General features: G+C 55.2%; 16 protein-coding genes across 16 annotated transcripts; 8 read left to right on the forward strand and 8 right to left on the reverse strand.

Moving 5' to 3' along the window:
* Positions 1–489: 489 nt before the first annotated feature.
* Positions 490–681, reverse strand: BAUCODRAFT_56616 (uncharacterized protein; the record flags this gene model as incomplete). The annotated part of the gene is made up of 1 exon (XM_007673652.1): positions 490–681. A coding segment is annotated over one exon (192 nt), but the record flags the coding sequence as incomplete, so codon positions are not given.
* Positions 682–1,634: 953 nt separating this feature from the next.
* Positions 1,635–2,558, reverse strand: BAUCODRAFT_177484 (uncharacterized protein). Its single transcript, XM_007673653.1, has one exon. It carries the CDS (start codon positions 2,362–2,364, stop codon positions 1,786–1,788), a length of 579 nt encoding a protein of 192 aa, XP_007671843.1. The 5' UTR covers positions 2,365–2,558; the 3' UTR covers positions 1,635–1,785.
* A 193-nt stretch (positions 2,559–2,751) lies between these two features.
* Positions 2,752–3,654, reverse strand: BAUCODRAFT_144301 (uncharacterized protein; the record flags this gene model as incomplete). Its single annotated transcript, XM_007673654.1, has 1 exon — positions 2,752–3,654. One exon carries the CDS (start codon positions 3,652–3,654, stop codon positions 2,752–2,754), a length of 903 nt encoding a protein of 300 aa, XP_007671844.1.
* Positions 3,655–4,153: 499 nt separating this feature from the next.
* BAUCODRAFT_62416 (uncharacterized protein) lies at positions 4,154–5,413 on the forward strand (the record flags this gene model as incomplete). Its single annotated transcript, XM_007673655.1, has 3 exons — positions 4,154–4,198; positions 4,254–4,811; positions 4,865–5,413. 3 exons carry the CDS (start codon positions 4,154–4,156, stop codon positions 5,411–5,413), a joined length of 1,152 nt encoding a protein of 383 aa, XP_007671845.1.
* Positions 5,414–5,468: 55 nt separating this feature from the next.
* On the reverse strand, positions 5,469–6,527 carry BAUCODRAFT_144303 (uncharacterized protein; the record flags this gene model as incomplete). Its single annotated transcript, XM_007673656.1, has 1 exon — positions 5,469–6,527. One exon carries the CDS (start codon positions 6,525–6,527, stop codon positions 5,469–5,471), a length of 1,059 nt encoding a protein of 352 aa, XP_007671846.1.
* A 298-nt stretch (positions 6,528–6,825) lies between these two features.
* On the forward strand, positions 6,826–8,317 carry BAUCODRAFT_29009 (uncharacterized protein). Its single transcript, XM_007673657.1, has 2 exons — positions 6,826–7,269; positions 7,328–8,317. Exons 1-2 carry the CDS (start codon positions 7,184–7,186, stop codon positions 7,989–7,991), a joined length of 750 nt encoding a protein of 249 aa, XP_007671847.1. The 5' UTR covers positions 6,826–7,183; the 3' UTR covers positions 7,992–8,317.
* A 160-nt stretch (positions 8,318–8,477) lies between these two features.
* Positions 8,478–9,710, reverse strand: BAUCODRAFT_135458 (uncharacterized protein; the record flags this gene model as incomplete). The annotated part of the gene is made up of 2 exons (XM_007673658.1): positions 8,654–9,710; positions 8,478–8,598 (listed from the first exon to the last, which is right to left on the reverse strand). Coding segments are annotated over exons 1-2 (1,116 nt in total), but the record flags the coding sequence as incomplete, so codon positions are not given.
* A 52-nt stretch (positions 9,711–9,762) lies between these two features.
* On the forward strand, positions 9,763–10,229 carry BAUCODRAFT_29011 (uncharacterized protein). The gene is made up of 2 exons (XM_007673659.1): positions 9,763–10,070; positions 10,118–10,229. Exon 1 carries the CDS (start codon positions 9,838–9,840, stop codon positions 10,027–10,029), a length of 192 nt encoding a protein of 63 aa, XP_007671849.1. The 5' UTR covers positions 9,763–9,837; the 3' UTR covers positions 10,030–10,070; positions 10,118–10,229.
* A 371-nt stretch (positions 10,230–10,600) lies between these two features.
* BAUCODRAFT_29015 (glycoside hydrolase family 5 protein) lies at positions 10,601–12,813 on the reverse strand. Its single transcript, XM_007673660.1, has one exon. The coding sequence runs from the start codon at positions 12,569–12,571 to the stop codon at positions 10,958–10,960; it is 1,614 nt and encodes a 537-aa protein (XP_007671850.1). The 5' UTR covers positions 12,572–12,813; the 3' UTR covers positions 10,601–10,957.
* Positions 12,814–12,943: 130 nt separating this feature from the next.
* Positions 12,944–13,132, forward strand: BAUCODRAFT_118417 (uncharacterized protein; the record flags this gene model as incomplete). Its single annotated transcript, XM_007673661.1, has 1 exon — positions 12,944–13,132. The coding sequence occupies one exon, from the start codon at positions 12,944–12,946 to the stop codon at positions 13,130–13,132; it is 189 nt and encodes a 62-aa protein (XP_007671851.1).
* Positions 13,133–13,679: 547 nt separating this feature from the next.
* Positions 13,680–14,549, reverse strand: BAUCODRAFT_178834 (uncharacterized protein). Its single transcript, XM_007673662.1, has one exon. It carries the CDS (start codon positions 14,176–14,178, stop codon positions 13,822–13,824), a length of 357 nt encoding a protein of 118 aa, XP_007671852.1. The 5' UTR covers positions 14,179–14,549; the 3' UTR covers positions 13,680–13,821.
* A 117-nt stretch (positions 14,550–14,666) lies between these two features.
* Positions 14,667–16,308, forward strand: BAUCODRAFT_60933 (uncharacterized protein; the record flags this gene model as incomplete). Its single annotated transcript, XM_007673663.1, has 2 exons — positions 14,667–15,243; positions 15,290–16,308. 2 exons carry the CDS (start codon positions 14,667–14,669, stop codon positions 16,306–16,308), a joined length of 1,596 nt encoding a protein of 531 aa, XP_007671853.1.
* A 511-nt stretch (positions 16,309–16,819) lies between these two features.
* Positions 16,820–18,264, forward strand: BAUCODRAFT_179338 (uncharacterized protein). Its single transcript, XM_007673664.1, has one exon. It carries the CDS (start codon positions 17,019–17,021, stop codon positions 17,874–17,876), a length of 858 nt encoding a protein of 285 aa, XP_007671854.1. The 5' UTR covers positions 16,820–17,018; the 3' UTR covers positions 17,877–18,264.
* A 2,194-nt stretch (positions 18,265–20,458) lies between these two features.
* Positions 20,459–20,976, forward strand: BAUCODRAFT_29023 (uncharacterized protein). Its single transcript, XM_007673665.1, has one exon. It carries the CDS (start codon positions 20,756–20,758, stop codon positions 20,948–20,950), a length of 195 nt encoding a protein of 64 aa, XP_007671855.1. The 5' UTR covers positions 20,459–20,755; the 3' UTR covers positions 20,951–20,976.
* Positions 20,977–21,984: 1,008 nt separating this feature from the next.
* BAUCODRAFT_179029 (uncharacterized protein) lies at positions 21,985–24,458 on the forward strand. Its single transcript, XM_007673666.1, has 2 exons — positions 21,985–22,971; positions 23,025–24,458. Exons 1-2 carry the CDS (start codon positions 22,398–22,400, stop codon positions 24,260–24,262), a joined length of 1,812 nt encoding a protein of 603 aa, XP_007671856.1. The 5' UTR covers positions 21,985–22,397; the 3' UTR covers positions 24,263–24,458.
* Positions 24,459–24,986: 528 nt separating this feature from the next.
* BAUCODRAFT_29026 (uncharacterized protein) lies at positions 24,987–26,636 on the reverse strand. Its single transcript, XM_007673667.1, has one exon. It carries the CDS (start codon positions 26,616–26,618, stop codon positions 25,422–25,424), a length of 1,197 nt encoding a protein of 398 aa, XP_007671857.1. The 5' UTR covers positions 26,619–26,636; the 3' UTR covers positions 24,987–25,421.
* Between the last annotated feature and the right edge of the window lie 61 nt (positions 26,637–26,697).

The raw sequence follows: 26,697 nt of genomic DNA on the forward strand, positions 1-26,697 counted from the left end.
TTCCCGTGCCCTTCTGGAAGGAAGGACAGTATCGTCGTCGGAGTCGCTCTCCGACATGTCTTCAGCGTATGCCGTTTTGCGATCACGGTCTCTTCTGATGTCGCGATCTGTGCGCTTCGTCCTCGCCCGTTGCTTCACCCGTTCAGCCTCCTTCGTGTCCTTCGCTGACCTCGTGCGCTCCTCATGCCATGGAGAAGTGCGTTTCGCTGCGTACGATGACGACTCCTTCCTGCTTGGGCTCGGACGTGGCATCGCGTCAAAGTAGTCAGTCCCGGTGCCGGTCCCAACATAAGGAGAAGCATAGCCAGCGGGCTTGTGCTCCTCGTAGGTCGGCGACACATCGCCTCTCCGCTCTGGACCTCTCGCATAGAAAGCGCCGCCTCTGGGGGAATCAGTAGGCATCTTGTACGCCGCCGTCCTCACATCAGACCCTCTCGCGCCTTGCCTCTCCATCACATCCTTCCTTAGCTCGGCCAATTTGCATGCTGCGTCGTACCGCTGCCGCTTCTCCTCATCGCCAACGACCTCCCACGCCGTCTGGATCTTGTGGAACTGATCCGAAGCGATTTGCTTCTGCGCTTCATCCTGCACCTTGTCTGGGTGGAACTTTAATACCAGCTTCCGGTATTGTGCCTTGATGGCAGCGGCACTGGCATCCTTTGCCACGCCCAGGGCCAAGTATGGGTCATCTGGCAGTGGCGAACCCATCCTCCAGCAGAGCCAAAAGGCCTTAGGCCGGCAGGAGCCAAACTAGCACAAGTGACCGGTCAGGAACGTGTGTGTAGTACGAGATGCCGGATCGGAATGTCGTAATCCTCAGGGCGGGCGCGTAGTCATGGGAATGATGTGGATGACTATGTGGATCCAGTGCTGATGTGAGCGGGTTTTACAGGGTGAGATGCCAGCAAGCAACAATAACACAATTTGCGCGCCACCCCCAGGCAGACACCGCCAAATGTCGATATAAGAATGGCCCGCCTACGCTACACGGTGCGACTGTGGCGACCGCAATGTATTGTTGTTTACGTTCGCTCGCCGTTTCGGTGTGTGTCTCACTCTCGACACGCTAGCCATGCGTAAGCAAAGTGAGTGGAAACGGAACGCTGTTCGGGGTCAAGATCTGAATCAGGGATTGTGTTGAAGAAGCACGGACAGTGACGTACCGGGTAGCCGAGAAGCCGCGGCGGATATGGATGGTTCGAGCAGCGACGAGATTTCGGAATGTAATCAGTCAATAATCAATTGACATATGTTCCGTCCGTGAGCGGTGCAGCAAGTTCGCGCAATAATGAAGAGACTGTGGTGGTAGTGACGGATCCGAGAGGGAGTCGGTTAAGGGCGAAGTGGCGGGATTAGCCTGTCGGCAGCGTCGAAGGCGGTCAAAGTTGGCGTTTCCTTCCGGCACTGACAGAGAGCACCGTACCAAGTGAGAATGCGCTCCCGAATGGCTGTGCTTCTTGCGGTAGATGCATTTATCTTGCATGCTTCAGCACTGTCTCAATATTGCCAAAGTTGGTGCAACGCAGTAGGAGCTGAACGGTGAAGATGAAGGCGAGGGCATAGTGCGAAATGTGACGGCGTGGCGAGGCTGGTCAAGGACCACACGTCACATGCAGAGACGGCGCAGTCGCGCGTAAATTCAAAGGAACCAAATCACAGCACAGCGGGTTGTAATGCATACGCTTCTCTGTCCCGACGGTGTCAGGCGGCGCTGTAAAGGCATCATACCGATGCGTTCGCGATTCGCTGACATGTGCAGTAGCTTGCAGGACGTCTGACTTGCACCTAGACTATCCTTCTCATTGGATCAGGGATGGCAGCTTCAACTCTGACTGGGCGCATCACCTTCCACATGGATATGCTCGATGAAGCTACCATTACAGTTGATAGCTTGAGCACAGCTATGCGAGCTATGCCAGCAGGAACAAAGAGGGCAACGGTCGCTCCAACGGTCGCAGGCGCTTCGAGGTGCCTTTTCAACCAATCAACGCACAGGGCCCATCTTGAATCACACATCGCATCCTGGACACAGCAGGCAACCTTCTGTTCTCGAAGCGTCCTATTCTTCCTCTGGGCAATTGGAAAGTGAACAGGACGTTTTCCGTGGAACAGACGTTTCCAAGCTAAGCTGTCTGGACGGCCACAGGCGCTTGACCAGTGCTTGACACTTGCGACTTCACATACACCTTGCATGATACGAGCGGGGTCGCTGACCTGAGGCACTGCTTGATGGTTGTGCTCGCGTCTGCACAGCTCTAACAAAGCAGGCTGGAAAGAGCTTTCATGAATTGCCCGAAGCCGCCAGTCCGACAAACTCGTTCTGTGCTCGTTGCTGATGCACCAACTACTAGAGCATCTTAGCATTACGACTAACGCTCAGCCAGCTGTCCGGCCCGAGACCACTACAAACCACGCAACTGCAACGTTCGATCGCCATCCGTTGCGGCAAGCTTCCGTCCGGCCGTTTCGCATAGCGTCAGGTACGCTTGCAGACTAATACGGCCACTCACATCCCGCAGCGGTAGCCGCGGGTAAGGTCGATAATCTACGGGTAAACCACGTGGAAAGTCTCCCACGATAGTTCTGCTTGCATCGCATTATGCCGCATACAGCTCGTAGTGACCTTGCTCAAGAGCTTTGCTGAGGGAGATATTCACGCTGGAACTGCCACGAATGACTCGGGCGGATATAGATGATTTCCGGGGCCGCATGCGATGATCTACTGGCTTTGAGCTTTCACAAGTGGCAGCCTCATCCTCGTCCTTCTCTGTCCGACAGTGTATGGTCGGACGCCGGAACACTGATGTCAACTACAATCGGCTTGTTGAACGCTTTGCTACCACGGCCGAAGCTCTTCGCCATAATGCTTGCATTTACTACGGCCGTCTCTTTACCCACCTCAAGCGGTAGGCCGTCGCGATCGCCTGTCAAATCGAGCAACGACATCTTCTTATTGCTGCGACCCGGATCCCGCCAGGTTCGCACGCTTTCAACCTCACCCGCAGAGTCGCTCCAGCGAATGATCTGCACACCGCGTCCTTCATGGCAGTGACCGCAGACGTGCAGCAGAGGTCTCACTTGGCACAGACGCCTCAGGAGCGACGCACAGCCGCCTTCTACCCAATGTGCGCTTGTGTCGCAGTAACCAGCAGGTGGAGTATGCGTTATGAGGACGTCTGTGTCTTCTGGGATGGCTTGCCACAGGGCCTCGCTTTCGTCGGGAGGGTACTGAAAAGCCCAGTTTTGAGTACCCCTGTCTGGCGAGAATGGAGAACCGAACACTCGCAGGCTGACATTCTTGTCCTCGAGACGAACAGTTGTGGAAGAGTGTTGCAGGTAAGTGAAAGATTCATGATGTTCGAAGAGTTCTTGGCACTCCGTCACTTTCTCTGATTGCACAGCCCAACCCTCAGCGGACTGGGTGCTGTATTGTTCGTCGAGAGATAAGTCGTGGTTGCCAGCGGTCACTACCTTTGCAGTAAATGTTGGTTGCCCAAGCCAATGGGCAGCTTTCCTAAGCTCTGCATGGCTACCCTGGTTAGTCAAGTCACCAGCATGTATGAAGAGGTCGCCTTGTGGTACGGTGTAGCCTTCGCCTGGTGCATGGTTGTGGGTGTCTGACATACAGACGATACGGATTTTGCGGGTGGCCATATTGTGTTGCTGAGGTCAAGTTGCGCCATTATTTATCATCGGTGTCAAGACCTTGATCTGAACAGTCATATCTGTTTGCTGGGCTTCGCGATTGTGCTCGTGCTCATGGATGCTATTGCGGTCGAGCATGGTTAAGGTTTGTCAACACCCACAGCGTGGCTAGGATCGCTCATTCGGCATAATTCATCTTCACCTTCATTCCGGTGATAGATCTGATCGCAACATGGGTTGAATAGCAGCAATAATGCGATGTGGTTGCGCGCAAGCACAGCTATATTCCGCGAGGCGTGCCATGCTGACGTTACACTTTGCCGTCTAACTCGAAACTGCCGTCATGTTGAAGTTGCTCGGTCGAACTTCCCACGAGCCTCCACTTTCCGAGTCCTGCGCCCCTCAAGAACTCCAGGCACGTCTACACAGCAGATTACAATAGTTCAAGGTGCGGCTAGTAAGTGAATTCCTCTTCTGTCTTTCACTGGTCGACTCCCCATTGAGCAAAATGGCGCCTATTGCAAAGATCGAGTACTTCCGTGTCATGCCTAGAGTCAGTCCGTCAGAATCACATTCTTTGCCGCGTCTTCAATACTCATGACGACTAGTGGCTCTTCGTAAAGATCACTGACACAGATGACCGGGTCGGCTGGGGTGAAGCTACCCTCGAAGGCCACACCGAGGCGGTCGAGGGCACCCTGGATGGCTACGCGAAGCGCTTCACCGGATTCGAGGCCGATGATATCGAGGAGATCTGGCAGCAGGCATGGCGTAAATCCTTCTACCGCGGCGGTCCGGTGTTCATGAGCGCATTGGCCGGCATCGACATCGCGCTCTGGGATCTCAAGGCACGTAAGCTGGATGTACCAATTTGGCAATTACTGGGCGGTAAGGTCAGGGAGCGGGTGCAGGTGTATGCCTGGATTGGTGGAGACAGGCCTAGCGATGTCGAGCAGGCGGCGAGAGAGAGGTTTCAGCAGGGCTTTAGAGCCGTCAAGATGAATGCTACGGAGGATGTCGGGTGGCTAGACTCACCATCCGCGCTGCAGTCTAGTGTCGAGAGGCTTAAGATTGTCAAAGCGTTAGGCATGGACGCTGCTCTGGACTTTCATGGGAGACTTCACAAGCCCATGGCCAAGCAGCTTGCCAAGGCTCTTGAACCACATGTTCGTCTCCGCAGTGGGATTACCCATGGTGCTGCCACTAATCCAAGGAACAGGGACCGCTCTTTATCGAAGAGCCACTCCTCAGCGAACATCCTGAGTCCATCAAAGAGCTATACGGCCTCACAACCTGCCCCATAGCACTCGGCGAGCGGCTATACTCCCGATGGGACTTCAAGCGCTTCTTCGAAGACCGCAGTGTCGATGTCATCCAGCCAGACATATCCCACTGCGGCGGCATCTCTGAGCTAAGACGTATCGCTGCGATGGCGGAAGCTTATGATATTGCCGTTGCACCACATTGTCCGCTTGGGCCTATCGCTCTCGCGGCGTGCTTACAGATCGGCATTTGTACGCCTAATCATGTGATCCAGGAGATGTCGTTGGGCATACACTATAATGTTGAGGCTGGAGAGTATGACATCAACAGTTACGTCAACAACCCGGAGGTCTTTGCGGTTAAGGAAGGGCATGTAGAGAAGCTGACAGGGCCGGGGCTGGGAATCGAAGTGAACGAAGACTTGGTCAGAAAGGTGGCGGAAACATCTGTGGTTTGGCCACTGAAGGGCTTCATTGGGAGAGATGGCGGCTACCGAGAATGGTAGAGTCGTTTCAATGCTAGATGCCGCTGCATCTGCGTAGTGCGCTAGGATACGACGCTCAACTGCTGGCTAGCTTTACGATGACTTTACCGAAGTGTCCACCAGAGTAAAGGTACTTCAACGCCTCCTTACCCTCCTCGAAGGCAAACGCTCGGTCAATCACCGGATGGATCTGATGCTTTTCGTAGAACTTCACCATCTCCTCCAAGCGGTCTTTTGGTCCGTTAAGTATCCCTTTTAGTGTCACATTACGTCTGAGCGCGAGCACATTCGTGTGTAGGCTATCACCCACTGGGGCTTCCTTTCCGGAGAGGTACCCAATGCAATTGATCAGGCCGCCGAAGGCGATGCAGTCGAAGCTTTTCAGCAGTGTGTCCGCGCCACCGTTTTCGAAGATGATGTCTGCACCGTTGTCGTTGGTTATACGCATGACCTCGTTCTGCCAATCCGGCGTAGAGCGGTAGTTGATGGTGTAGTCTGCGCCCAGCTTCTTGGCTTTCTCTAGCTTTGCATCCGACGACGAAGTGACGATAGTCTTGAGGCCAGCAGCATGTGCTATCTGTAAGCCGCAAATCGCTACGCCTCCCGTACCTTGGATGAGAACGGTCTCGCTGCCTTTCGCGTTGTCAACTGGCTGGCCGAATGGTCGCATCCCGTTGATTGCCATCCAGGCCGTCATCGCTGCAATGGGCAGGCAACTGACTTCCTCGTCTGACATGTAGTCCGGCGCCGCAACTAGTCCCTCAGCAGGGAAGCAGCGATACTCCGTCAAAACCCCTGGAAGCGGAAGCCCAAGACCACTGGCCAGATCTTTTGCCTTGACTTGACCAGTGAGGTGGGTTTGGTTGAAGATAGCCATCACTCGCTGGCCTTCCTTCCAGTCTGCAGACTTGCTAGATACTACTGTCCCGCAAATGTCGGAGCCAGGTACAATCTCCTCGTCCTGGCCGATGGATACGTGGTGGCCATATAGGCCCATAACGACCTCGGTGTCTCTGTAGTTGAGCGAGACGGCATTGATCTTGACCAGTACCTCGCCATCTTTGGGCTCGGGCTTCTCTGCCTCCTTGAGCTTGAGGTTGTCAAGCCCATCCTGACCTGTAACCCACTGTTTCATTGTGCTAATGCGCTGTTGACCAAGCGTTTTCGAGATGGCAGTAAGAGAGATTGACGAGCGAACACAGAAGCTGATTTTGCCTACCTGTTGGTGTCTGCCGGGGCGAACTTACCGTATATATACTATTCACGGCGTGGTTGTGGCCTATCCGTAACCGCAACTGGATGGCTGTCACCTTCTTGCAGGCCGAAAATGCTATCGGCAAGACGCGGCCGAGAGGGCCATCACGGACGCACGGGCCATTTTGATTTCCAACACTGTGCCGTCTACATGTGCTCGACGTGCTTGATGCCTTTCATGGTAATAAAACCCTGCACCCATTAGTCACTTGTAACGTGCTTCAGACGTAGAAGGGTGAGGTGACGTTGAGCGATTCATAAGCACGGATAACGTAGGTCCTAGCTACAGTCCTCAAACCTCACGAGACGGGTCAGAAGGAGGTCTCTACCTCCCCCCGTTTGGGTGAATCAGTCCAGGACATTGATGCCTCCAGGAACACGTTCGGAATCCAGATGGCCTTTGACAAGAATAGAAGGAGCATTCTTCATGCGAGCTGACACAGTCACGAGCGTACAGAAAACGTGCTCAAAGCCCCTCGCTCCTGCTGACCAAACAAGCACCTTGATGTCAACTCGCACCTTCTCCGACACGGCCCAATGCAGATTCTGAACTTCACCCTGCCGCTAGGTCTCGGCTGGATGGTGTCTTCTGCGCAAACCAGGCTAGATTCGATTCAGCAAGCGTAAGACCACCGGTTCTACGCGTTGCCTAATCCCCTTGTGATACTGAAGACATCGCAGCTTCCTTCCGACGCCCAACAACACAGCGACAACGACGGCAATCATGGCGTACACGCTCCCCAAGCTACCCTACAGCTACGACGCCCTTGAGCCTCACTTCGACGCCGAGACCATGGAGATCCACCATTCCCGGCACCATCAGACCTACGTCAACACCCTGAATGCCGCCCTTGAGGGCCAATCCGACTTCTCTGCCCTGGCTGTTGATGACCTCATTACCAAGCTCGACCAGGTCCCAGCGGACAAGCGCGGCACCGTCCGCAACCACGGAGGCGGGCATGCCAACCACTCCTTCTTCTGGAAGAACCTCAAGACCAATACCACGCTGGGTGGTGACCTCAAGTCTGCAATCGAGAAGGACTTTGGCTCCGTCGAGGCCTTCCAGAAGGAGTTCGAGACCGCAGCTACCAAGGTCTTCGGTTCTGGGTGGGCGTGGCTCGTTCACGAGGATGGAAAGCTCAAGGTTGTCACGACTGCCAACCAGGACAGCCCGCTGATGCCGAAGTCTATCTCCGGTGCCTCGGGGTATCCAATCATTGGGCTTGACGTGTGGGAACATGCGTACTACTTGAAGTATCGCAACAAGCGTCCCGACTACATCAAGGCGTACTGGAATGTGGTGAATTGGGATGAGGCGAGCTCGAGATATGAGCAGAAAAAGTGACGGTCAACAACGTACCAGACGTGCAGTGGATCGAGACATGCACAAAGTATAGCTTCACTCGACGAGATATCTACCAATGTATACCCGTGAAACATAATCTAGCTCTATCATGTATCTCTTGTGTAATCGCTCGTCTGCCTCCATTGACGCCCAAATTTCATCACAAACCCTGGCACGGGAGCCAAAAGCATGGAAAGAGCGGCCAGGACCGAAAGACCGAAGCCGTATCCCAAGCGCTCCACAAGCGGAGCAGCGGCCAAGGGAAGGAAGGTTCCCATCAGGCATCGCGTGATGAGTACCGCAGTCATGGCCGAGGCAGAATATGACCCAAACGCATCCACCACGTATGCCGTCACCGGCACGATTGCTACGATGATGCTGAATCCGAACAATGCGACAGATATCAGCATTAACGCAACAGGAAGTTGGTAGGCGGCAGTGAAACCGTAGAGAACGACGACTATCGGCAGGATCACAGCGCCAAAGATTGCGAGGGGTAGGCGAGCTTCCGGTAGTGGTTTGCTGTCGGTCCGTTTGGCGTTCAACGAAGAGTAAATGCGGTCGAGCAGAGTGTTACAGACTGCAATCCCTAACGCTGAGCCGACACCTGCCGTCATGTCAACAATCGCTCGAGTAAAGATGTCATGTTCGTGTGAACTTACTGAAAGCCAGGAATGAGGTACCAACAATTGCTGGCGGGAGGTTATATTGGTCTCGAAGGATACCGGGTAGCGTCGTGGACATTACGTAGAAGAACGCAAAGACAACCGCCCCATACAGGGACATAGCCTGGAGTACGAAGGAGCCGAAGAGCATTCTTGCGGGGCGCGCTATGGCTGTCCAGATCTCGTGGTTTGCGCGGACGTCGGGTACGGCGGCCTTCTTGATCTCCTCTTCGTCGGCGCAGTCTGGAGTTTCCGCGATATACTCGGGAACGAGCCCCGGCGGGAGTGGTGTAGAGTACGTCTCGCGGAGAAAACAACCGAATAGTACCTCGACGGCAAGCGCGAGCGCCAGACTCATCCAGAGTACAGACCTCCATCCGAGTGTTTGTGCGATGGAGCCTGCGATAGCCGGTCCAATGGCGCCGCCAACTAGTGGAGCTAACAGAACCATAGACATTGCGGACCCTCGTCGCTCTGGTGGAAACATGTCGCCTATAATCGCTGGGTTGAGGACGTTGCTCGCAACGGAAACGCCGGTCAAGAATCGAGCAAAGATCAGTAGGGCGGTGCTGTTGCTCAGAGCTCCCAAAGCCGTGGAGAGGATGAATAAGGCATTGGCGACGTTGAAGACGGGATAGCGTCCATAGGTCTCACTGAGCGGCGCGATCACAAGTGGTCCGGCCGCCTCTCCCAGTTCCCAGATTGTGACGAGTAGTACGCTTGCTGTTGAAGTACTGTGGCCTCCGGTCCGACCGTCCAAGTCCGCGACGATGTCACTTGCGAATGGAACAACGGAGATGCAGGTGAAGGTGGTCGTGAAGGCCATGAAGGCTAACAAGCCCACGATGAACCATTTGTACGACGTGCACCAATCCTGTGGGTTCGGATCATGGTCGTTCAGAAAGGCGAAGATGGAAGTGCCGGGGCTGCCGCTTTGTTTCGACTTGTCCGCGGGCTTTCTTGCATCTGCTAGGAGAGGTTGCGTTTCGTCCATGTTAGACGTCAAATCGAGGTGGATGCTGAGGATGGGCTGGAAGGAGATAGAATGGCAGCAGGGAAAGGGGGAAAGATATAAGAGCTACAACCCCTACCTGATACGAAGCTCTATTACCGAGCAATGGCGGTGGAGGCTTCCGCGAGTCATACGCTGATGGATAATCAATGGATGCTGGTAATGTGATATGCATGTCAAGGGCGTGACGATAATAAGCGGGCGGAACGTTGAATTGCGCCTTGTCACTCTTCGCGAAACTTTTGCTGGGCCTCGGCTTACACTGCCGATGACGCTTGGACCACACAGCATGGATTCGAATTTAGCCTGGCACGCGAGCGAGAGATTTCACATGCGACGCTTAACCAACATCCATCGGTAGCCATAGACGGGGAGGCCATATATTACAGCGGTCAAGATGAGGTGTGCTACAGAGAGCAGGTCCTAGTGTACAACGCTGACTTCACCAGGATCGAGACGTGCTACTTCTGCTCCCAGCCATGCTATCCTTCCAAGGGCATCACCTTCGTCCGGAACGACGCCAAGATGTTTCGCTTCTGCCGCTCAAAATGCCATAAGAACGTACGAGGCGATATAACCATCCCTCTCTGTATACCGCCGACATTGACTAATTGCATACGTCCAGTTCAAAATGAAGCGCAACCCGCGCAAACTCGCCTGGACCAAAGCCTTCCGGCGCGCCCACGGCAAGGAAATGACCGTCGACACCACCCTGCAGTTCGCTCAACGTCGCAACATCCCCATCCGCTACAACCGTGAGCTCGTCGCCACCACGCTCCAAGCGATGCAACGAGTCTCTGAGATTCGGGCGAGGCGGGAGCGACAATTCTACAAGAACCGCATGCGTGGCAATAAGGCGAAGCAGCTCGAGGCTGACCGGAAGCTGGTGGCCGAAAACCAGCATTTGTTGCCGCCGCAGTATCGGGATCGGGTGGAGGAGGTGCTGGAGGAGAGCAAGTTGGCGGAGAAAGAGGAGATGGAATTGGAGGAGAGGGACGAAGCAGAGTTGGAGGAGGTGCAGAAGCAGGAGAAGCAGAGGATCAAGACCAAGCGAAAGCAAAGGCTTACCAGAGATGGTGGCGTGGAGGAGATGGACGTCGACGAATGATGACCCGTGACGATTGTTGTCAATTGCAACAATGTTCAGCGACGGCGCATGGCGTTATCGCCCCGGGTAATGTTAGAGTCCATACGGATTGTGATAACGAAGTGCTTGAGCGGCAATGTTGTAAGCTTGGGGCGTAAATGCATTGATGGTCGCCCACAAGGCATCCTCGCGAGTCATTGGCTTAGACGCCGACAGCCTCATACAAGCTCCGAACGCCCTGTCGCAAGCCTTGCTCGAACTCCCAAACGAACTTGCCACCTTGACCGCTCTCACGTAGCCGCTTCAGACACCATAGATCCAGCATGCCGATCTTGTCGCCACCTTGCAGTCCACTCTGATTCCGCATGCCGAAGAACGCCATGGCATCATTGTACCCAACGTCCCAGCCTTGCTCGTATCGCCAGTGCTCGTATTGACCCGGGTGATTGCTGTCCCAGTAATGACAATGTGCGCCTACATTGTCCTGCTTTCGCTGTGCGAGCTGCTGTTGTGCGGCCTGGATACGACCCTGGACATCATTCGCCGGTAGTGTCAGAGAGCTGGGAGGTACGATGGCATGCTGCTCCGTCATCTGCCGAAAGCCCCATTCACCGCCCGGCATCCAGTCCATGCGGTACGTCCAAAAGAACGAGCCGCCAGCTCGCTGCTGAAAGCGTGCGGACTCTGCGTTGCCGAAGCCGCGTACGAGTTGCTCTTTGGGTGCGCCTCGCGATTTGTCCCAGGTTGAGCCGTCAAGCACGCAGCTGTACTCGCCGATGATAGTCTGAGCGGCGCCATGGTCGACGACGCTACCGTCTTTGCCGTCGAGTTCGGAGAGCTTGCCACCGACTTCTTGTGTTATCTGCTGCGGAGACTTGGCCTTGTCTGCGTCGGAGAAACACCAGTAGAGATGAGTGTCCACCACGACCGGACTTACGTTACCAGCAGCCAGGCTGTTGCGGGCTTGAGTCCAGCTGGCAGCTCTATTGAGATCCCACGCGTCCGAGATGTAGACGGGCATTGTAGGATCGATTGATGAGAGCTCCTTCAGCGCATGATCGTACCATTCATACATGCCTCTAGCATTCCCCTCTGCTTCGTTGATGATCTGCACTCCTGCCACCCCGTCCATCCCCCGCGCTTCCTGAGCGATGAAGCATAAGCAGCGGGTCGCAAGATCTTGGTGCCGGCGTGAGCCCCATAATTCCGCCTTACCAAAATTCGTGCCGGAGTGATCTTGTGCATTTGCACCGCCTGGCAAGCCATGCAGATCGATCAACACACCGACGCCACGCTGATGACACCTCTGCACGAGCTGCTTTACGGCGGCCCAGGCATTCTGGTAGACTGCCGCCACAGGCTGAAAAGGCGTGCCTTCGCAGTACGGCGGACCAAGCGAGAAGTAACCGATCGGTAAGCGGACAGTTGTGCAATGACCGGCGTCTCGAAGCCAGTCCAGATCCGCATCGCTCACGTACTCATGCCAGTGACGCTCGAAGCGTTCCCGAGCCTTGTCAGGACCTTCTTGATGGATCCAGGCGGTGACGGCGGCTAATTCACTGGAACCTTGGGCGTGCTCGGGGAACATAGACCCGCAAAGCCAGCGTTCGAGGATGAACACGGAGCCTAGATTAGCACCATGGTGGTATCGGTATCGTGTCACATCTGCTTGCGCCGGAGCTTGTATGCTAGACGGTCGATCGCTCTGGATGGGTTGCTGGTTCTGAGGTTGCTGCTGCTGTTGACCCGGGAAGGTTGTGCCATGGGAGCCGTGGCTGTCTAACGCTTCTTTGGCCTTGTTGAAGAACTTCTTCATTGTCACTTGTATATCAAATCCTTGCCGGAGACGACGAACTGCAAGGGTAACAGGACGAGATGTATAATGTACAGGTAATGCAAAACATGAGAGACACGGAAGGCCACAGGATGTGGAGAGATGTGGTGAATGCTTGCCTGAGATGACGTATAACGCGTCGTACCTTCGAGGAATCACGTTTGCGTGAGCATAACAAGTTGTGGGATTCCAGTTGCTTGTCCGTTTGACTGATACCCGTTCACGTGTATGAAACGGTACGCGACCTACTTACCTATAATGGTGGAGGCGGAGGAGGTGATGGGTCTTACGAGGAGAGTGAAGGAAATGGGATGTTCCGTGTTGGGCAGTCTCTATGCAAGCCAATCAAGCCACATGCGCGGGCCTGCAAGCCATCAGACTAGTCTACCCGCAACTGTTTGCGTGCTTGTGTCTTTCTACTGTCTACTTGCTCTGCACCCGCTGGGCTACAAACCTGGTCCTAGTACAGGCCAAGAGGACGGATCTAAGCCCATGGAGCGCATCTTCGATGCTCGTCTGGCTGTCTGTAGTTCCATGCTCTGAGTTCTAGAGCGGACAGCAGCTCCTTTCCTGGGCCGGCTGCAACTCCGTGCTAGGCATGCATGCGTATATTGCCAAGCTTGCGCTCGCTTCGTCTATGTCTTAGTGCTTCAGCAGGTGTTGATGCTCACTACTTCTTTGTCATTTTGTACCGCGTTGGACATTGAAGGGGCACGATGAAACGGAGAATCAGTCAGCGGGTTTGCGTGCTCAGCTACTCCCCCGCAGGATTTAGTACCGGAACTGCCATGGCAATGAGACATCAGCGTGATGGTTGTAGACTAGTGAGGTGAGAAGGTCAGTAGGCATCTGCACCAACAATGCTGTGTGCTGCTCAACGGATGCCGTCTGACCTTTGACCCCAGGCAAGAACTCAGAAGGCGAGCTACTTTCCTTGGTTCTCGCCATACTTCGACTCTGGAGCGAGGAGTTCGGGCAAGCGTCCGAAAGCGCGGAGGCGGCTCCGGTCGTGCTTGGCGTGTTGGGAACGAAGCAATACGCACTCACTCCGGTTACAATCTGTGCACATGTCCCGGCCTTGAACAGTCCCTGCGAGATTGTGCACGGGTGGTACTGAGCTATACTCGAACGGTCAACGGCTTCAGGCTACAACCTTCCAGTAAGCTAACGAGCTCGCTTGGTCATCAGTTCTCACCCGCATTCGCACCACAATGCGACAAGGCGGGAGCGGCCTAATTACCCTTGCCGGCCTCTGAGAGTGGCTGTGCATCTGTCAGTCCGTCAATGTCAAAGCCGGCTTGGACACCGACCTCACCGCCTACGAGTAACAAGAGGATGGAGATGTTGCGGAAGGCATGGAGGAGTGAGTGGCACAAACTTTCGTCAATGATCTTGAGATGCAGTCTCTGGAGAGTTTGCACGAGCGGGAGGCCGGCTTTTGACAGCCCTGTTGCCCACGAATCATGTCGCTTGCTGGCCAATTGCACTCCATTGAGCGGATAGCGCCCGCCGTCCCGCTTGAATGAGAGCGTTCTAGACCGTGTCCATCCTAGCATAGTTTGACGAGGTGCCATAATTGCATGAAACATCCGCCGGACCCGCACGACTCTGCTGCCGGCCACCTGCTGCCAGCCGCGTTTCTCGTGACTCGAGGGAACACTGCTAATTCGTAATCCTCATAGGCATTTTTGCTCACAGCGCTATCGGTGGCAGTTGCTACGTCGTCACGCATAACGACCACCTGGAGCTGACATATTCCCATAGCGTGGCCTATTGCAGCTATCCGCACCCTTAGATGGGTCCTGCCGTTCCGGCAGCGAACCTGCCTGATGGGCACTACGTGAGTGAACTGCTGCCCGCTGCACTGCAAGCTGCGCCTTCACCGGCTAGCATCGAGCCTTCTTCTCTCGAGTCTCCGACCCTCAGCCGGACGCTGGCGCGTGCTCGAGGGCAAACGCAATGGACGCCTCGAAGTTTGCTGCCTGATGCTGCTTATATCCTCCCCACGGATCCCGCCCCGGCCATTGCCAGTCAACCTGCAACGACCCCGCTCTCAGATGAACCACCAGTCTGCGATATGAACTTGCTCGTGGGCGGCGCCCTTGCGCCAGTGCACACGATCCCGCCACCACGACCACAGCAGAAAGCCGGACCCGGTCTTCGACTTCCGTCCTTCGAGGCCCTCGGAATCGCGGCACCGCATCCAGATCGGTATGGCCATCAGTTACTGGACAGTGCCCTGGACGCGACGCATCCAGGGGTGGACATGGTTGGGATGGTGGAGAGCATGTCGCACGCTGACAGTGAGCTTCTTGACGCGTGTCGTGATCTTCAACTCAGCCTAGTGCACGATATTGGGATCCTCGAGCCGCCAAAGTTGGGTGGACGAGCTGTGCAGAGTCCGGTCCACCAATTCATCTCCACCCTAACCCCGCCAGCAGAGACAGGCGAGTTGACATGGTCTAACATGCCGGCAATGACAAGCATCCCAATGGAGTCGCCATCCACCGATCCCGGCAATCTTGCTGGAACACCTGGAGACGCGCCGACTGCAGGCCCAGCTCTCGAGGGCAGCGCGGCACCTGGCATCGCGCTACAGCCACCGGACGTCTCTGATACTGCTCCTTGGGTCGTAGACGCTGTGCAAGTTCTAGGTATACTCCCTTTATACTTTCGTGGACAACGAGCTGACTTCCAAAGTCCAGAACCTCCGACACGCGTCGTTGTCCAGCAATCCGCTTCGAGTCCTTTCGCATGCCCTCCCCAGTCCGTCCGCCACTGGCCATATATTTCCAGAGGTCATTAGTGCCATCCACAACTCCACGCCATCCTCGCCAACAGTGTGGGTTAATGTCTTCCACGCGATACCAGGCCGGTTCAATTTAGCAGACCTACCAACTTCTCCGCCGAGCACACCTGGCCCTCCAATTGGGGGTGACGACTACTTTACACAGAAAGTATTCGACAGCGCCGTACCGATTTCCGACTACCAGCAAGACCTCTCATCTCTGCCACGCTCACCACGACCAGTCGTTCCACCCTCGTCCATTGACGTGTCCGTTGTCGAGCGCTACATTCCGCCATCAACCCTGTTCGAGTTTACGGATATGTTCAACACTCAAGGACCATCAATACTAGTAGACAGACTCGTCGAGCTCTCGCCGCATAGCGGTAGTCTCCTCTTCGTGTATCCGACACGAACAGGAGCACGGACGTTTCTGGATCAGTACCTATCGCCTATCATTGATCCGCTGCTTCGCTCAATATGTGTGCTTCATGGCCTATCTTCTGACCTTAGCAGACAACTGGGCAGCATGCCGGCTGTTGACCGTCTACTCGAACACACCGACGTCGAGCGGCAAGTTCGAAGACTCTGCGACACGCTCACGCAACGCAGTACCAGCATGCAGCGCTTCCATGGCCGTCGTGCCAAATTCGAGCTCCAGTATTCCGCCAAGAAAGAGGTTCCAGTGAGCAGAGAAACCTGGGCTCGAGATTGGTGGACAAAGCAGGAGAAGTCAAGAGTCCGTGAGGTGGTGACGCAATATGCCCAGCAGGCACAAACGCGCAGTAGCAATGAGCATGTCGAACGCCCTGCAACCCCGACCGAGCTCATTCAGCGCTTGCTAGATGGAGTCACCAAGAACCCGTACAAGCCGGGCCAGACGCCTACGAAGGGCATCGAAGTCAGCATTCTCGTCATCAAGCGTTCTGAGTAATGGAAGGTAGCAAGGCGAGACGTTCAACAGCAAGCAGAGCGGGAGCGAGTAGCAACGAGCAATGAGGGCACGCCATAATGATAAAGGCATGAACAGCCTATGGCGGCGATGGGTTTGCGTGGGCAAAGAGCATGCCACGAAGCCGCATGTCGTGCGTCGGTCAAGCGTTCAGCGTGGAGCCAGTTAAGACTCATGAAGATACTGATTGTAATCGCACATAGCACCGTAAGCTTCCCCGTCGCAGAACAATCTTCGTTGTCTGTCCCTAGCCGGGGTCCTGCGGTTCAAGCGAGGCAACATCGCGGTCCGAGGCTGCGTGCTAACAGGTCTGAGCTGGCAAAGCACGCTTACACCAGCACTCGAAAGCACGCAATTGCACAACACCACTTGAGCTCTCGGTGAATAAAGTACCCTCCAAGCCTGCCGCATCGTCATCGGAGCGCCGGATATAAATCACACTCTATTACATGGTCCCCCCGCGGAAAGTGTCCCCTACTTTCGGTAGTACGGCAATGACGTTTTCGATGCGTCCGATGGCGAGATACAGTTCGTTTACAAATCCAAAGATACCTCTCGACCTCACATAGGCGTACAACGTAGAGTGAGTATTATATAGTGGCTCTTCGCGTTCCATTTCCTCTCTCATCTTTCCATTCCTAACAGTCCCACCTACCATTCCTATCTCCGTAAGAAGCCCGCAACATACAGCCATGTCTACCACAACACAGACACAGACCGCAACCAAGTTCGGCACCACAGCGGACATCCCAGTTCCTCGTGGCCCAGCCCACTCGAGCTTGACCTTTTATGCGCCCCCCACTGATGGCTCGGCGCCCTTCAACTACGTCGAGGAGCCGCCAGAGGGTTCTCCTCAACGCAACTATGGCGAGTTTCCGCACGACGTGACCATCAATGACATCCGTGGTCGCGAGAAAGACTTCGATATGAACGTCAACGGCTTCGGCATCGTGCAGGGAGTCAATAGCGAGGAGAAAGATTTTATTGACGATGAGCACATCAAGTCCGTCTATTACCCCGAGGTAGAGAAGGTACTCCTAGACAATGTGCCCGGAGCGAATCGCATTTTTATCTTCGATCACACCATCCGTCGAAGTGGCCCCAATGCCAAACGTGCGCCCGTGAACCGTGCACACATCGATCAGACTACCAAATCCGCGGAGGCGCGTGTGCATTACCACATGGGTGACGAAGCGGAAGCGCTGCTGAAGAATCGTGTACGGCTGATCAACGTGTGGCGACCGCTTAATGGCCCTGTCGTTGCGTCTCCACTAGCATATGCCGACAGCCGCACAGTTCCAGACGATGACATTGTAGGCGTTGAGCACCGGTATCCGCATCGCACGGGCGAGACTGCTGGTGTCAAATACACGGAGAAGGGCAAGTGGTACTACTGGAGTGGCATGACGAACGATGAGCGGATCTTGTTGCAATGCTACGACAGTAAGGATGGAGCCAGGACACCGCATTCGGCGTTCGTAGATCCTAGGACGAAGCCGGAGTGGCCGGGCAGGGAGAGCATTGAGGTGCGAGCGCTAGTTTTTGGATAGAATACAAGATGTACGAATCTACAAGCCCTTGGCCGCCTTCCAGGTAGTGAAACCCTTCCCAAAGATCTCGCCACAAGCTGCCGCCATCATAGGCGGCAGTGGTGGTTCTGTCCGCTTACCGACGCTTGGGAAGATGAAGACCATCTCCGCCTCCTTCTCCTCCACCTCCTGCACCATCCCAAAAACATTCTCGCTTTCAGCTACTGACGCGTCCACCTCCATCTCATCATCGCTATCGATGTCGGGTACGCGGAATGTGCCCTCCGAGTCTCCCGGCCGGTTGTGTGGGATCACCCGCAGGTTGTCGACCTTGACCTTCTTGCGCGCATTCCCATCCCCATCGTCCGCCTTGCGCTTCTTCTCCATTTTCTGATACTCTTCATCGACGGCAATGTCGGCGGGATGGTGGGCAGCCGCCATCTGGCGCTCCCAACTAAGTAGTTGCGTCTTGCGGCTGCTGGCTGGCGCTAAACGAGCGGCACGGGCGCCAGCAGCTGTACGACGTGGACGAGTTGGAGTCTTGCTCGGCGTGGTGGATGCCAGGAAGCTTGTGTCGTTGAGGAAGGAGGTTTCATCAGCCCTCGTGGTGAGCTCCGTGTATTCAGTGACGGTAGAGAGACCCGTCGGAACACGGTTGTTCTTCGCCGAAGGCATGATGGATGTGCGCGGCGTCTTAGTGTGCCAGCGCGGAGTCCCATGCTGTGCACGAGGTCCCAATGGTGTGGTGGACGTCTCAGGCTCCTTTGTACTGCCACGACCATTCGAATAGCGGGTCTCAGTGATGAGATCGCTGCCGGATGGTGCCGGTGGCGACGGCGAGGTGCTTGGCGATCCCTGTGCAGTAACGGGCACATCGTGCTGGCCTGGAACGCCATGGCGATCTGAATAGCGGCTCTCGGTGTTGAGATCGCTGTCAGGTCGTGCCATTGGGGATGGCGAGGTAAGTGGCATTTCCTGTGCTGATGTTGGTGCATCACGCTGCTTTGTCATACCACGACGATCTGAATAGCGGCTCTCAATGTTGAGATCGCTGTCAGAGTGTGCAAGTGGCGACGGCAAGATGTGTGGCGCTCCTGTCGATGTGGTAGCTCGGTCATGCTGCTCTGCAGTGCCATTGCGATCTGAATAGCGGCTCTCACTGCTGAAATCGCTGTCAGGCGCGGGGGTGCGGGCATTAGTACGTGGCGTTCGGTTTACTGTTATTGTTCTGCCATGTCGCTCCGCAGGGCGGTGGCGGCCCGGATGGCGGCTCTCGGTGTTGAAATCGCTGTCAGTAGCAGCGGTGCGCACGTCGGTGCGTTGAGCTTTGGCAGGGCGCGGCGTCTCTTCGGTTTCGTTTACGGAACGCTTGCGAGCGTCCGGAGTAAGCTCGCCAAGAGATGATGGACCAGGAGTGCGGCGGTGGAAAGGGCTAAACACGTTCACGACGCGGTGGAAAGTGCCAGTCAAGATGCCAGTAAGGCCTAAGGTATTGGTGGTCGTTAGCATCTTGGGGCTGCTGGGTGGTGGTGCTGGGGAGGACTTCATGTTGGTAGAAGGTGTGGCGACTTCCTCGATTGTCGCGAGCGCTTGTGGTTCGTCGGTAGGCTGCGACTCCGTGTCATTGGCAGGCTGCGGCTCATTGGCAGGCTGCGACTCATCGGCAGGCTGCGACTCATCGGCAGGCTGCGACTCATCGGCAGGCTGCGGCTGCTCGTGACGCGGTTCTGCTTGTTGGAGTTTTTGAAGGAAGATAGCGCGCTGAAGGGTCTGCTTTCCGGTTTGGGCTTTGCCGCTTGCCCTCTCGGATTGCTCAAGGCGGGCCCGCAGGTCTTCGAGTTCGTTCGTAAGCTGCTCGAACTTGCTTTCGTACTTCTCGACCGTGTTCTGAGTTTCTGCGAGGGTCGTTTCGAGTCTACGATTCCGTGCGGTGATGCCTTGCACCACCTCTGCACGTTGCACTTGGGTCAGACTGTGGTAGTACATGAAGTCGTCGCGGAGAACACGCGCAATTGCAGCTTCAACGTCAAACGCGCAGGTCGGCCGCTTGGCTGGCCTCTTGCGCGCTGGCTTGTGAATTTCTGCAGAAGCAGCAGGGTGAGTAACCGCTAATACATGCTAGGGGGGAAGGGGCAAGGCGGGAGAGGGGAGCATAAGGGTACAAACCAGTGGTGTTCTTAATCTCAGGCTCTTGGCTAGCCAGACGGCGAGAGCGGCGGACGCCAGACATGGCGCCTGTCGTGTGTCTTGAAGATCTTGATGTTCTTGCCGACTTGGAAGTCTTGATCGTGTGGTAATTGCTTGGCTTCGCTTGAAGTTGGAGTGCTTGCAAGTGCAGTGTGTAAGTTGCGCTTTCACTGAAAGTTGAAGAGCCTCGATGGACGAGATTTGTTGACGAGCGCGCCTTATTTGTTTACGCCCGAGCTTGTCGTGTCCGTTAATGTGCAAGAGCGAGGGGAGCTTCGAGGTTCACTCGAAAGGTAAGCGCGATCGCGGTTTTAACGCCATCCCGCTGTCCCGACGCTCGCGATTGAGCTTAGCGTCATGCATGTCATTCGCTCATCCAACCTCTTGCTATTGGGAGGTAGGAGCAGCGGCGTGAACGGCGATGCGACATACATCCATCCACTAACTTTGGGAATAATCATGTGTAAAGCGTTGATAAGAAGTCATACGATGACCATCAGCAGGTCGTACGACATATTAACGGGAGAACCGTGGTAGTCCGCTCGAGCGTCCAGACGCAGTTTAATGGAACGTCAGGCCAACCACACACATAGCGGGCGGACAACACACTTGATAGTCTGGTCATACGTGATTACTTCGTACTGACCTTTCTGCCTTATAACGCTGTAAGTCTATTGAATACGGCCATGATCTAAAAGTGCGTGTATGCAGCTATGACTTACGCCTCAACCGAGGCTGCAAGACACCGTAGCGGTCAGGGAGTTCAATCTTGTCCCATGCTGGATGGTCTAGCTAAAATCAGTGGACGCGATATGCAACACGCAGACTCCGCACGTTTGCCGTCCCCACGCCTTGCTCTTTGTTCGCTGACGGCAACATTGCAGTGGCTGAATAGCGGTGACACCTAACCGCTGCCAACCAACTTACAGCCATGGAAACCATCGAGCATTGCGTGCGCGCTCTATAACACTCTCTTCTGGCTTGAGACAGAGTGGTCACGGCGGGAGGCGCTATGATCCGTCGTTATACAACCGACAGATGACGCCCCGCGCAGGACTCGAGCCCAACTTAAGCCGGTTGGACGACTGTCTCGGTTGGTATAGCAGATTAATGTGGACCCCGGTATGCAACCTTCGGAGACCCTCCACAGGGTACACGCGCCTGTTCCTAGCATTGGGCCGACAGTATGTGGCTCGGCGTCTGGATGGCTGCATAAAACCCGCGAACAGCCGCTTGACAGCCGCGTGGCATCTGCCGAGGCAGGGGCCGCGGTTTCGTACCACCGTGCTCGATTGCTATCAGAATACGAGTGATAACAACGCATCGCTTGCGGCACGAATAATACATGCTCCTCTAGCCAAACTTCTGGAGCGTTCTGAGTTTGGCGGCCGAAGTCGTCGAGCCCTTCGGAAGACCGCAAAGTTTCAGACAGAACATAATCCTGACACCTGCCGCTAAACCCCAAGGTTTGGTGGGACAGCATGCCCATGTTTCCGCTTCTTCGGGTGGTGGTTGCGCCACCAAACATCCCGCCACCTGTCGCATTCCCCAAGGCATCACTCCTTCGCAGTTGAAGATCTGCACTTCTTTAGCACCGTTCGACTTCTCCGTCTCCGTGTACATGACTGCGTCGATCCACATGCGGAACGGTCATTGGGTACTCGGCTTTACACCGCAAGCTTTGCTGTTGTTGTGTTGCTTGTGTAATTCACTATGTTGAAGTGTACGGCATTACATATCCCCATCACGACGCTTGAGGCCTAGGTGTCGCCCTCTATGCCCCTGTGCGTCCGAGAGCTCTTCGTAGTGTGCTGTCTACTGCTACGGGAAGAGGCAGTCAAGTTCGTGCCTACACTGGTGGTGTTTCTGAATCACTTGCACTGAGCCGAACCAGGTCCAGATAACATCGATTTGAAACACGATGTCCTGAGCGTACCGCACGCACCTTTTCCAGATCTGTGGAACGGAACCTGCTTTAGCGGCACAATCACAGCCATTGCTTGTCACGCCGAACCGGTTCGGCCGCAGCACGCATACCGCAATGCCGCACAAACGACGTGTCCCGGCGAATCATTGTCTGGCCTTTTACGGGATCGTGAGCGGCTCTGATGCCTGCACGCCATACAAGCACACGGAAAAAGGCTGAACATGCCGAGCTCTGCCCACTGTGTGGTCACTGGATATCCTTGCCGACAATTGTCCGCATCATGTCACGATCGAATGAATGACTGGACAAAGAGACCCTGTACATGCAGTATAAGACAAATGATGGTCTCCTCGCGCTTGGATGCATGCATTGACCGCCAGTAGGCGCTAGTTAACCAACTCTTTGACAGTCAGTGTCTAAGTCTAGACATGGACATATCAGCTCCTGCGATGCCTCTTAGCCCTTCTCTCGTCTCAACGCAACTGCCGTCGCCGTGCTCTTCCGACTTCGGAAGGAACACTGAGGCAGCATCATCGGTGCAGCACACATTCTCAGCAGGTATGACTGGAATCAAGGAGCTCAAGATCAACTCCCTTCTCAATCCATTCGATAACGGCCGGCGTCAAGACGACAGCTCGGCCAGCTCGCCGGCCACTCCAAACCAGACTGAGTTGCAGTCTGGTCCTTCCACGCCGCGCCTGCAAACACCATCGTCAGCAGCCCAGTCTCCGACTGGCCGCCAAAAGCTAGTCAAGGACAATGCAGTCTTTCTGCTAGGGACGCCGAAAGACCCCGTCAACTATCGACCGTTCGAATGCACTGATACGCCATTGTGTCTTACCGATCAACAATGGAAGGAGATGGACAAGCAGCACGAGCGCTTCGCAGTCTACCCTTCGGGTCGTAGCGGTGATGGCTTGATCAGAGACTATCAGCGTCACATACCTTACGCAAGTGACAAGAAGACATTCTTCGGGAAGACCAGCCGGGAAGGTTTCGAAGGTTGGTATCTTCGTCAGCTGCATTGTAAGGAAATTACTGACGTGCTTGCGCAGTATTCCAATACACCTTCAAGATGCCGGACGACGGTGCGGGCAAGGCATATACCGTCATGTGGGATTATCAGATTGGGCTCGTCAGGATCACACCATTCTTCAAAGCACTCAAGTACTCGAAGGTATGGTTTTTACCCACCCTGCAATTTCGTGATGAGGCGGCTGACGGTTGGATTACCTCACAGACTACCCCGGCTAAAGCACTCAGCACCAATGACGGTCTCAAAGAACTATCTCATTCTATCACTGGCGGTGCACTCGCCGCTCAGGGGTACTGGATGCCGTACTCATGCGCCAGAGCCATTTGCCTCAGCTTCTGCTACCCCATTCGGTGGGCGCTAACACCCATCTTCGGTCACAGCTTCCTCAAGGACTGCTTGCGGCCAGATCAGCCCGGTTATGGCAAGTTCAAGATTAGCTCGGAGGTCATCAGCTGTGCTCGACTGGAGGCGGAGAACCTGCGGATGGCTGGTGACGGTAGTCGGTGCGACAGTCCTGCCAGTCCGCTAAGCTCTGCAGGAGGTCCTAACGAGGTCCCTCGTAGCGTTCCCTCAACAGCACTAACTCCTGCTACTTTGGGAAGTGGAAGGGAGCTTCGTCCGCGCCCCAAATTCAAGCTTGGCTCACCATTCGCCTCGGACTCTGATGGCTCGAAGTACGATAATATCACAGCAGCATCGATGGTCGAGTCGCCCACGCTATCACCCAAGAGCACTCACTACGTTTCAACCTCTGGATGGACGAGCATCAACAAGAGCCGCGGAAGCAACACTCCACCAGTGCCAGCAAACATGCCAATGAGCTCACTTTCGAGATCACTCCTCAACGAGCCCCGCAACCTGCCGACGACGTCCTGGCGCGCATTGGATGCCGACGACTCTCCCACATGCAAGCCTAAGACGCTAACCATCAAGATGCCCACGAGTGCTCATGACAAGCATCGTACACACAAGCGCCGCCAGTCTCGCCGCGAATATGGTAACATTGACTCATCCATGCCACACGTAAGAAGTACGCAGCATCTCGACGGTGTAAGCCCGGAATTCGTGTCTGGAACTCGCAAACGCTTGCGTAGCAACAGCATGACTGCGATCGCTCTAAGCCAGTCTATGCCAGATCAGCCAAAGCCAGTCAAGAGTGTCAAGTGGACGTCGGTCGAAGCGCGGGCGGCTGTACAACTGCTCAATTTACACCATAGGGACGCAAAGCTGGCGGCTCAGGTGCCGCGGTTAGAGTGATGGAATTGGCGCGTTTGTTGCTGACCGTGCCGGCTAGGACGCCTTGACACGGCAGTTTGAGGGGTAGCATAAGCATCGTAGGTTTAGCATGCGAGTGCATGAGCTAGGTTTAGATGGGGCCTGTTGCTCGGACAGCCAGATCGGCTCAGATCGTCGTGTGCAACTGTATCATAAAACCCGCTTACAGTCCCTAGCCGGCTGAGCGACCGCCTTATGCAATGTGATTAAGCTCACTGACCCACCTGGACTGAAACACAACACGACCGCATCGTAATTTTCAACAGTGGGCTTATACGTTGCCGAAGTCTCAGTTGAGGATGTCTTCAGTCGGGAACTACTTCTATAGCTCAAACCCTGCAGCAAGCCCATCCACGCCATGCCTTCTACGGCATCAGTACAATATCGGACATGAATGCTCCTGAACCATCGACAACTGCCCAGCGGCGCAATTGCGACTAGCACTGCCGTACAGATTTTGTCGCCGAGCTTCTTCGGACGAGGAGATATGTGGCCACCAACTACCTCCTGCCGGGCGAGGAGGCGAAAGTAGGGCTCGAGCGGCCATCCCACACTCGCGTACTTGACAGTAGAGCATTGAAGGTACGCCTGTAACGTGGCGCGCCAGCTGTATGTCGTAGTGGGCCGTCACATGTACGTCACAGGAACGAGGGCGAATGGAGTCGCACGCACGATTTGCGCGAGCTGAAGGTTCGCGGTCTGGCATGCCCTTGTGGCTTTGGTGTCCCAGGATATCCAGGTCTTATACATTTACCGCGGGAAAAGGAGTGGGCCAGCCATCAGATATACTCGATGATGCCTTGCCAGGCTACCAGGATGCATGGGAAGTCAACCATATGCCACGGCAACCCAGCGACAGAACGTCAGGAGCATGGGCGTGACGTGTTCCAGCTCGCCCACCATTCCGCAATCTGCTAATTCGGGCGGAGTTGCAGACTAATAAGACATCTTAGCCAGATTAGCAACGTCGCCAGGATCATGGTGGGCGATACGCAAGGCCACTTTGGACAGCACCTCGGCCCAAACGAAGAACATAGCAACGGCCTGCGTTCATGGTTCACAACCTCTTTGCAGCTCTTCAGCGACCCGGGCCATGCTGTACCCGCAGCGTAAGGGAGAACCTTGGGAGCTTGTTACATCTTCATAGCTTCGACATGAAGTGCCATGCTCCAGCGAGCGCTAATAACGCGGCCACACCCAATGCCTGCTTCACTCGCCCGTCGCCGACATCGGTTTTCAATGGAGCAGTCTCCCGACGAATCGGTATCACATGTTCCGAGACCAGCGAGGCGCTGTTCGCGCTTTCATTGTGCCTGAGCTGCCTTTCGGTAAGCAGTTGCAGCGCTTGGAGGTCTGAACGCCAGTTGCCAAGGCTTTCTCTCGCAGACGTAGAGCCAGTCTCGACATCCACTCCTTGCACATTTCCGAAGAAGTCAAGCACACGCTTCTCACGCACCGCCTCCTCGCCTCCAGGAAAGAGATCATATCGCACGCCAGCATCACTGTGCACACGGTCGAAGGTGTAGTAGTCGAACAGCTCGCCCAACCGCACATCGCTACTGGTACTGTTCAGCTTCGTTTCCAAAAATTCCAGGTTGGTGTATGTCCATCGGTCAATCACCGCCACACCCACATCCTGGTCGGCATGATGGCTGTAGCTGCTTTGGTCCTTTTCACTGCTTCCAGTAGCTACGATTCCTGGACTATAGAGTTCGGTATACATCGTATTAGCTTGGCAAGTATCTATCATGAACATCAGCTCGTTATAGCGACGCTTCTCGTACATCTGCTCAAAGGCGTCCGCAAGATCATGGGAGGAGATTTCTTCCGCATCTTGGAACTTGAGAAATGAGTCGCCACCGTGACCGGTCATGTAGATCAAGATGTTGGAGTGCGCATTCGTCATAAGCCGCTTAGACGTAGGGTGGGAAGAGGGCCAGCGGTCGGTAAGGAGGCGGATGAAGTTCTCGACAGTGACCTCGTTGCCACGGTAGTCGACTTCAATGCCAGCTGGCATGGGTTGACCAGTTGTCTCGCCACCTTCGCTACCCACAACATCTTCGCCCTGATCTTCTATTGCTTTGACTGCATCTTTTTTCTGGTCATACAGGTCAAGCTCCCGGCTCTTGTCGTTAAAGACGCTGCCGGAGAAGGTGTTGCGTGGGTTGCACGCCATGTCATCCGGGAGCATCAGAATAATCTGGCTGTCTGGAATGCCTAGTCGCTTTACGGTGCGGTATAGGGAGAGTGTGTTGGCCATGTGTCGGTAGTTGAACCAGAAGCGAGAGGTGCTGACAAGCACCGCCCAGTTATTCGTGTGCGCCGCATCGCTGATCATGGGCGTCAGTGCCACAAGCAGTACGGTGGGCAGACTAGAAAGCCTCATGGTGACCGCGCTCGTTAGGCTATACAGCAAG

The sequence above is a fragment of the Baudoinia panamericana genome (assembly GCF_000338955.1).
Source record: "Baudoinia panamericana UAMH 10762 unplaced genomic scaffold BAUCOscaffold_1, whole genome shotgun sequence".
Classification (NCBI taxonomy): domain Eukaryota; kingdom Fungi; phylum Ascomycota; class Dothideomycetes; order Mycosphaerellales; family Teratosphaeriaceae; genus Baudoinia; species Baudoinia panamericana.

Bases quoted from the DNA above. Each gene is read 5' to 3' on its own strand.
- BAUCODRAFT_29015 (XM_007673660.1), bottom strand. From the start codon at position 12,571: ATGAAGAAGTTCTTCAACAAGGCCAAAGAAGCGTTAGACAGCCACGGC.
- BAUCODRAFT_179029 (XM_007673666.1), top strand. From the start codon at position 22,398: ATGGACATATCAGCTCCTGCGATGCCTCTTAGCCCTTCTCTCGTCTCA. The intron at 22,972-23,024 runs GTTGGTATCTTC...GTGCTTGCGCAG, and splicing joins CAGCCGGGAAGGTTTCGAAG to TATTCCAATACACCTTCAAG.
- BAUCODRAFT_29023 (XM_007673665.1), top strand. From the start codon at position 20,756: ATGACTTACGCCTCAACCGAGGCTGCAAGACACCGTAGCGGTCAGGGA.
- BAUCODRAFT_178834 (XM_007673662.1), bottom strand. From the start codon at position 14,178: ATGTTTCATGCAATTATGGCACCTCGTCAAACTATGCTAGGATGGACA.
- BAUCODRAFT_29026 (XM_007673667.1), bottom strand. From the start codon at position 26,618: ATGATCAGCGATGCGGCGCACACGAATAACTGGGCGGTGCTTGTCAGC.
- BAUCODRAFT_29011 (XM_007673659.1), top strand. From the start codon at position 9,838: ATGCATGTCAAGGGCGTGACGATAATAAGCGGGCGGAACGTTGAATTG.
- BAUCODRAFT_29009 (XM_007673657.1), top strand. From the start codon at position 7,184: ATGCAGATTCTGAACTTCACCCTGCCGCTAGGTCTCGGCTGGATGGTG. The intron at 7,270-7,327 runs GTAAGACCACCG...AAGACATCGCAG, and splicing joins CTAGATTCGATTCAGCAAGC to CTTCCTTCCGACGCCCAACA.
- BAUCODRAFT_179338 (XM_007673664.1), top strand. From the start codon at position 17,019: ATGTCTACCACAACACAGACACAGACCGCAACCAAGTTCGGCACCACA.
- BAUCODRAFT_177484 (XM_007673653.1), bottom strand. From the start codon at position 2,364: ATGCTAAGATGCTCTAGTAGTTGGTGCATCAGCAACGAGCACAGAACG.